At 36.8% G+C, this 9,249-nt stretch overlaps 1 protein-coding gene across 1 annotated transcript; it reads right to left on the reverse strand.

Annotated features, from left to right (window-relative positions):
- Positions 1 to 1,374: 1,374 nt before the first annotated feature.
- Positions 1,375 to 9,014, reverse strand: LOC122810258 (protein phosphatase 1 regulatory subunit 3D-like). The gene has a single exon (XM_044081795.1). The coding sequence runs from the start codon at positions 7,370 to 7,372 to the stop codon at positions 6,410 to 6,412; it is 963 nt and encodes a 320-aa protein (XP_043937730.1). The 5' UTR covers positions 7,373 to 9,014; the 3' UTR covers positions 1,375 to 6,409.
- Positions 9,015 to 9,249: the final 235 nt, after the last annotated feature.

Consider the following 9,249-nt stretch of genomic DNA (forward strand, 5'->3'; position numbering starts at 1 on the left):
TATCTGAAAAACAGTCAACAGTTTGCTTCTTTCTGTGATACATTAATCAGTTCTGCACTCTGGAAAGTCAATTTCTCGTTCCTCTTTTTTGGACAATACTACATACTTGGAATGCTGCTCATATGGAAGTGAAACACCATAAACATTCCCTTTGCAACATACAACCTCAGACATTAAGAAGCTTAGTAAAACATTTATGTCCTTGTGTATTGGTCTGTCTGGACAACCTCAAGATATGGTGATTCTCAAAAAACTTGCAAAACTTTTTTTGCTGTTTGAGACAGAAAAATATGCACTGAGTTAGAAAGTGAAAGCACCAAGAAATGGGTTAATATTACAATTCACAGATACTAAGGCAGGTATTAAAGGGAAAACATATCAGTAAAAATGTAAAAGTAAATGTTTCCTGCTGTACGGTTGCATCAGAATCCACTATGCAAGAATTCTAGAAATGTGTATGTATGCATCTCTCCCTTGACTCTTAGAATGGAAATATAGTCTTTCTCTGCAGTCTGAATGAATGCCATTTCTGAGCTATACTCAAGGGATTTACTCTAACTTTGCTTTCCAATGTAGATTTTCAGATATAATGATTTTTCATTCTTTGCAGTACTGGACACATTGCTCACAATCCCTCTTAATTCGACATTCTAGAACCAAAATGCTTTGTAGTCAACGCCATTGTTTAAAATAGAATAGCATGCAAAGGATTTTATATATATATGTATATATATAAATATATATATATATGTGTATGTATATATATATATATATATAAATATATATATATATATATATATATATATATATATGTGTATGTATATGTATATATTTTTTTCCAATTTGTTTTTTTTTTCTTTTTGATTTTTGCATGCCCTGAGGTTGTTTCTAGGCACATACGTAGTAACTGCATGTTGACATTAAGTGTATTCAGTGTTTCCTACTACAAAGTATATATGTATGTCGATATATATATATATATATATATATATATATATATATATATATATATATATATATACATATATATATATATATATATATATATATATATATATATATATATATATATATATATATTGTGTGTGTATATGTATATAGACAAACACACACATACATTTTATGATAATTAACACAAATGAGTACCTTTTCCACAATCCTCTATAGACTCAACCATGCCTTTCAGCCAGTAAGCACAGCAAAATTTGGAGAAAGCAAAAAATAATATGGAGACAAACACCCAAAATCAGGGACAACATTTAAATATTGCTCTTATAAACTCAGAAAGTGGCTAAAATAACATGTTTTGCTTTAGTTTTGTTTTGTTTTCTGAATGATATGAAGTCTGAAACTGAAATCCATGTCATTATTTAGTAACTTAAATTATTTAGTAACTTTAATCTTCAGTGATTTGTCAAAAAACACAAATGTTATGAGAGACAGTCCAGAAATATAAAGCAAAGATCTGGGCACTGTGTGAAGATCTGAAAAGTTGAGCAGTATTGACCCAACAGTTTATGTAGTGAAACTTTACTAAAAACAGATATGCAGCTGTTGCTATCCTCCTGTTTTGCATGCTACAAACACTCTAGGATTTAGGATAACTTATTTCAGTGAAAATGTGTTGTACATCCTGAGATTCCTCTCTCTCTCCCTCTCCCTCTCACACACACTCATTATTATTAGCCCGTTTTCTGTATACCTGCAATGACTTTATAATCACAGTGATTTTCCAAAATGTGGACAGTGGTGAACATTTTTTCATAGTTTTCTAATAACTTGAGTTTTCTAACATTTTCATTGATTATAATAAATTCATAAGCATGCAAGCAGTTTTCAGTGTAGTTTAAATATCTCCTCACACATGCATATTCCTACTACTGGCTTACATGCTGCAAAAATAAATAAATAAACCTCACTAGATTTTTAACAATGTAAAAGCTATTCACTACACATTTTGTATGTTGCAACTGACTGTAGAGATATCCAACTCACATCTTCACAAGCATACAACACATACATAAGTAACAGTGTAACTGTCTGTACAAAAGACAGTAACAATGTGTATAATCATTTGTCTATGTTAGGGGAGGAAGCATGTACATATGTGCATTTGTATACGAGTTTCTACATGTTTGTGTGTCTGCTTGCACATAATGTATATGAGACCTTTGTTGTATACAAAAAACACTAGTTTTTCCCATGCTACATTGCCACAGTTCAGAGGTCATTCAATATAGCTGCAACACAACACCATGCAGCATTTAAACCTCAAAAAGTTACAACACCCTGACTGTTCATAAATTGGAAATCTGACGGCAAGTTAATTTACTCAATCAAGCTGACTGTCATTTGTCACAAGGTTAGTCAGAGATGGACAAGGATAGCACAAACATCAGAACATAACAGTTTCAGTGCAAGCCTTTCCTCGAACAGTGAATTATGGATCTGCCATGGGTTTTCTATTAATAAAATGTTGCAACTCATAAAGTAGCCATTAGCCAGTCCTCTTACAGTGACTGACAAATGTTTTTGCAGCTAGCATACTATCTGACAATTGCCGATTTAACATCAACAACCATACCCTGACATATATTTATATATTCTCAAATACAGAGGCATACAGACACACACTTACATGCACATGAGCACACATGCACACACAACTATCCCATCACCTTGTCACCTTGCCACGTACAGATTTCTTTTAGAATATCTCCTTTATGACTCCAGCAACAGATCTTCTAAGTTTACCCACCATGGAAAAAGGTAACCTACTCTTCAGTAATTGTCCTGGATCTGATTTTTTAAATATTTTTTAACCGACAAGTAGTATTTTTGCAGTCTGAAAATGAAAAATGAAAGCAGCTCCATTATATTGATAAAGCTTTAGAAAGCTTACAGTTTGAAGATAGCAGTAAGTTAATGAAATTTTCCAACTCATGAAAAAACATATGCTATACGGAAAGTGACATAACTGAAATTAATACAGCATACAGATAACAGTCATTCTAAAATAAATGGAGTCTAGTCTTATAATTCACTTCAACAGCTCTTGACCTAGCAGTCAGAAGACTGCCTTAAGCAGTCATTGAGTGGCCGTTCTGTCATGACGGTACTAAATGGCAGACGTTCGACATTGCTATGACCTTTCACAGACCTGAAGCACACCCATGGAGTTGCACACTTGAAATAAAGAAGAAAATTCCCGCCAAAGCTTATTTTATTATAAAAGAACTTTAGTTATATAAATACTTGTGTTTGTTTTATAGCTTAGCATACATAATGCACCCAGTGTGGCATTTATACAGTATGTCCTTAAAGCTAAACAACACCCACATATCATAACCTACACTACAACTCTGTAGATGTAGTCACCATAAGTCACTTGTTCTTATTGCTTTATCTGTTCATGACACCCCTGCACTACCACCCACCCCTATGACTGTTGTAATAATTCCACTATATGGCAACTACGATTATTATATTATGGCAGATCAGCCACATGTGTGTTTTTGTGAAAAAGGAAGAACATACATACTACAGGAACTCTTTGAAAACATACAGACCAGGTAATTTTTAAAGGGGAGTTCAAAGGAGTCCTAGCAATACCCAGAGAACTACAAATGCACAAATAACATGTAATGCATTTTCAGTTTTTTAAAGGAAAGCTAAGCATGCATCACAACTTAGTTTAACAAAGTCACCATGTCACATTCCAATACGAAGTTGCTCTATGGGGCAATGAATGCCAGTGTTGCTAGGGAATGCATGGCCTTGTGTGAAGTATAAAACTTAACCAAGCCCAAGCATCTCTACACCTCACTAACAACTTCATACTGAAAGAAATTTGGTTATAATGGAAGTTCAAGGTTTTTTTTTTTAACTAGTGAACATTTTAATGTTTACACTATTAATCTATCATGTATTGCTTTTCATATTACTATGATTTCCTTCAAGTCATCTTCAACCAGAGCATGTGTGTCCATGTATCATAATATTCACTGTCATTAAAATTTGTCTTGGCAATCAAAAAGCCATAAAATGGTGTGCAGTGGAATTCCTTACAGTACAGTTTAACAAGTAAGTGTTTTTTTTTTAAGAACTACACTCAAGACTTATACAGCAGCAGCACATACCCAAAGTAAAGGCAAAATCTTGGTTCCTCCCTGAAATCACTATCATCTTCTGTTCTGTACTGTTACTCCATATATAGACACCAAAACAGAAATTTAAGCAAAAACATGTTTTTGTTTGAAAAACAAAGTGAAGTAAAATTTGCATAATACTGAGTCACCCGTTAATCAATTTAAATCGCACTGAAAATTATTATTATTATCAGATCTTTGTAGCACATTTTCAGAACTCTAGAAAAACTGTAATGACACACAATGACATCACTAACTATTAAGACTTTTGAAATTAAATCATTTTCCAGTGTTTTCTACATCAACAACATGATGCACAGTATATGAAGAATGAGTGTTATTTCTTTTTGCAGTAAAATTCCACAGACACAAGCTCATGGTTTGTGGATTATCATAAAGCCTGACATAAAAAAAGAAAAGAAAAAAACATTTCATACACTCAAATCAGCATTATTCTATTAAAAACTGAGTTCAGTAGTAGCAACCCCGTCTATGTGCCCTTACAGGTTCAGTGGACCACAACAAAATAATGACGTCAGAAATACCTTAAGGAAAGGATGGTTCCTAATGTATTATGTTCGAAGTTCATAACTACTGTACATTTAATTTCATCCCTGTAAATGGAAGAAATTGCACAAGTCCTGCTCCTCGTCATAAATATACACCCAGTCATATTCTGGTACCCGCTTTAGTCTATATAGAGTTACAGTAGAAATAGAGTTTATCCTAGCAATCAACAAGTGTAAGGCAGAGACCCAATCCTGTGCAGGATTCCAGACAATCAAAGGACACGCGCACACACACACACACACACACACACACACACACACACACACACACACACATGACAACATTTTAAAGGATGAGCAAGGATTATCAGTTCATTTATCAACATGTCTTTGGTGATGTGAAGGAAATGAGAGACCGCAGTGAGAGCCCATGCAGATACAGAGAAGATGTGTAGACTCCATACAGAAGGCAACTCAGCTAGGAAGTGAAGCTTAGAACCAATCATTCACTGTGAAGCAGTAATGTTAATCTTTGCACCATTGTGCTACTTAGTATGAGTAGGTTAATGACATCACTCCTGAAATGGCATTGCTTACATACAAATGTATTCCCCATACTTCCTGATTATTAAAAAAATAATCTCTAATGCTATATCATAACTTGGGAAGACAACAACTTGATCTTTGGAAAAACACATCTTGCAAAAGTAACCATCTGCTATTTCTACAGTCGTTATGTTTTAGAATCCACTCTAAACCATGAAGTGTTATTTCTCATCGCCCTTCTTCTTTAGTTGTTAATGTACATTGTTGATTGTCCTGTTACTTATTAAAATACTTACAGTATCAACACTTTTTTCACACTAATTGTTGCATCTGCTTATTTGGCCCTGGGCTGTAGCTGAAAAAGGTCTGTAGACTATTTCACTTATGGTTAACATATAAAAAAATAAATAAATTACAAAAGAAAATATTTAATGCACTGCAACCCATATGATAAGTTCTACAATCCCAAAAATGTGGTTTTAGTGTTTCTTGTATAAAACTTAGTGTCTAAGGACATCTGTAAAACTAGTAGTATGGAATAATAAAGACAAAATAAACATACCAAATTCAACTTCCACCTTTTAAAGGCAATTAACTACTTCATAAATCCTGCACACAGAGTGGGGGTTTCTTTGCCTTAGAGACGAAAGTGAATTAGTCTTCTTTTTTCTCCTGATACGAATAAACTTTTTATACAAAACCTAGTTTTCTGCCTATTATTTTATTCAATGTGATGTACTTATAAGTTTTTCCCTTGAGATTGATTAGTATTTTTATCGTACTAGTTAATCATATCCCAACAACTTCCCTAATAAACAGTTGTGATATGGTGTATCAACAATAACAGTTCAGCCTACAGTTTGTACGAGCAGCCCTGCCAGAAACATTTTCACCTCCGGTTTAATGGACCTTTCTTTCGGGTACCAACACAACCCACTGATGACCAACAGCCGAAGCAGGTTGTTCAAAATCTCCTAGGTGTACCCACTTAGCAAATGAAAAATGATTTCTGACTTTCACGAAGAAAATTCCATCATTTTGGGGTATATTCCGTTCAATTACGTAGCGTTAGCACAATGGTGGGCAGAATAGCTGTTGGAAGAAATTGCTGGAAGAGAATAACAAAAGCAGAAACCGTTTTGCCATCCATAAACAGCATTCCTTTTCTACTTTTTTGTAACCACGCTGGTTGTAGTGTGTCCCCCTTTAAATGAAGTGAACCCAGGCACTATCAAATTCTTTCAGAGGGGAAATTCTGAACTTATGGCTCCGAATTTTGTAATTGTTGCCATCATTGTTGTCCCAGAATTCCTGTCCTCCTACACAGTATTGTATGGCAAACTGTAAGGTTCCACCTTTTTCCAAAAGGGCCGGGGCTATCAGCTTGAAGGAAAATTTGTCTGTGTCCCCATCACTGGAATTGGGGACGTAAGGGGCAACCAGATCGATAAATGAACGCCATTCATTCAGGGAGTACCTCACTGCGACCGTCTTCTCGTAAAACAGGTTAATAACTCGAATTGTGCCACTGATACTGAAGTCGTCGGTTCTGATCCCTTCAAGGCACACTTTTCTCTGCATGACCTTGTCTAGAAAATCCGGTGCACTGGAAGGGTTTACAAAAAGGGGTTCCAAAAAGACAGATTGTGTGGGCATTCTATAGAGCACGTCTAAATTGTCGAGATAGTGTTGCCCTGGCTTCGTTTTCTTGAGACTGGCCATGACATGTTGAGGGACTTGTGGGAGGTCAGCGTCGCAGAAATGTCTCACGGAGGTGAGTTCAAGTCCTAGTGAGTCTGCAAACCTCACACATTTTGGCTTAACTGGGCTTGGAGGAGTTGTGGTCAAAGTCATGCGATCGCACGGAGCTGGCAGTGATTTAGCTCTTCTGCGTGTTGATGGGCTCTGTGGGCACAGTACTGGATCTCTGCCTCTGGACTTCTCTGCTGTTGACGTGCTCCTACCCGAGGTGGGATCGGGGGCTTCATCCTCCACTGCTTGCACAATGTACGATCCAGAAGAGGAAGGATTAGGTGCGTCATTCTCCGCCACCTCCTTACAGCCTTCCGACAGACCACTGTACCAAGCAGCAGTGCAACTGAAATTTCTGGGCATGCACCTTGCAGAAAGACCTGGCACCGAAGAATGCATTGCAGCGGAGTTCTCCATGGATCTTGCGAAAGAAATACAACGAATGGAAGGATTGCTGCGTAGGGAGTACTTCGAGGGGGCTTCTACCTCCAGAGAAGCAGTAGCTTAATGTGTAGGTAATTATGCCCAAGGAGGAAGAGCAACGGACAGAACGGTTGCTGCTACCTGGTCTTGGTGACACTGCAGTGTCTTGCGTTTAACCTGATTGCTGGAGGACAGCTTCAGTACAGCTTGTTCTTTCTGACTTGACGTGTTGGCTCTGACGCAAAGGGCTGCAGCCTATGTTACACTTCAGCTTTGCTGACATCCCAGCACTCAACATCTTTTTACCACCAACTTTCATTTCTAGCTGCTCATGCTGACGTAATCCTGAAAGGTTTCCCTACCTTCCGGTGAATGACGTACACAGAAGTGCCTGTGTCATACCTTGCAGCACGTAGGATTTCTGAACGTCATCGCTTAGCACTATGAATACTGGATGTATTCGTACACAACACCGTTTCTTTAATTATAGCGTCCAACCGTAGCTGAGTGTTATATCCCAGGGGAAGCAGTAGTAGGAAGAGGAATGCTGAGCTAATGAATTGAAAGGCACGTTTACTCACTGCGTAGCATGTTTTAGTAAACATAACGAAAGTACATAGTCTTACCCTCATTTTTCATTCCATGTATGTTAAAACAAGATATACAGAGACCGTTATTTTAAATGATTGAATATCTACTGTCCAGTTCTTTTGTAAATTGATCATGAAGCACAGCGTTCCTTTTTTTCTTTGGCACGATATGCTGGTGACCATGAATGTAACCACAACCTATCAGATAGCAAATAAAAGCTGTATTGCGGGCTTTAACCCCAACTAATAAATAAAAGTAATAGAGATCTACGGTTTCAGTGCCTTTGTCGATAGAAAAGTCTGTCTGGAACAGAGGTGGTCGGGGGTATAGTAAATATGTGCTAAGCGTAAATGGCTGAACAAAACATTCGGTCACCCCAGCACAGTACAGCTCCAAAGGAGAGATACCATCAGCAAGCCAAGATGAAAATCTTCAGTGAATGTCAAGCTATAAAGCCTGCAGCAGTACTTTACGTGAAAAGATTCTGATGCACACACTGAGTGAGCACATTCAGTGGAATAAAATAGATGAAACTGGATCCTGAAAAAATATAACGGTTTTATGTGTATAATTAGTTTCTACACAGTATGCAGGAAGCACATTGACTCAGTAGTATTTTTTTCCAGAAAGTAAAACAGAATCACACGAACAGACCATACATGAAGTAAACAGAGTGACATTGAACTTAAATGTACTTTCCTCATTGACTCGATCACAGCTGCATAACTATGGATAGTATTATACATTCTGCCATGTTCTTAAGGGGTCATCCAGTTTATACTCCACAGGATTAGAAGAAGGCTAATGCATTAACTGCAGCTAGCTTAATACATTAACTGCACCCCACAAACCCGGCACCTGACTGCACCCCATACCGCTTAACTTCTTAGCGCATGAAATCTGGACAAAGTCTAAAATAATGCAGGACACAGGACCAAAAATAGGGATATATTTTAAATATTGCACTAATAAACTTAGACAGTTGCTAACATAAGAAGATTTGTGCTCGCGTGCATTTTCTGAAGGATATGAAGTCCGAAATTCAAATGTATGTCATTATTTAGTGACTTCAATCCTCAGTGATTTGCCAGAAAAATCACAAATTTTATGAGGAGCAGACCAAAAAAATATGAGGCAAAAATCTGGACATTGTGCATAAATCTGGACATCTGGGAGATATGCGCCATCTTCTCCTCTTAGTGACAAAAGGCCATTTCATATTAAGTGCTGTGTGTCATTAATGCATGTAAGGTCTCATTAAGTATATACAGAGTACAAGC

Source organism: Protopterus annectens, chromosome 8.part1, assembly GCF_019279795.1.
Source record: "Protopterus annectens isolate FY-2018-M chromosome 8.part1, PAN1.0, whole genome shotgun sequence".
Classification (NCBI taxonomy): Eukaryota; Metazoa; Chordata; order Ceratodontiformes; family Protopteridae; genus Protopterus; species Protopterus annectens.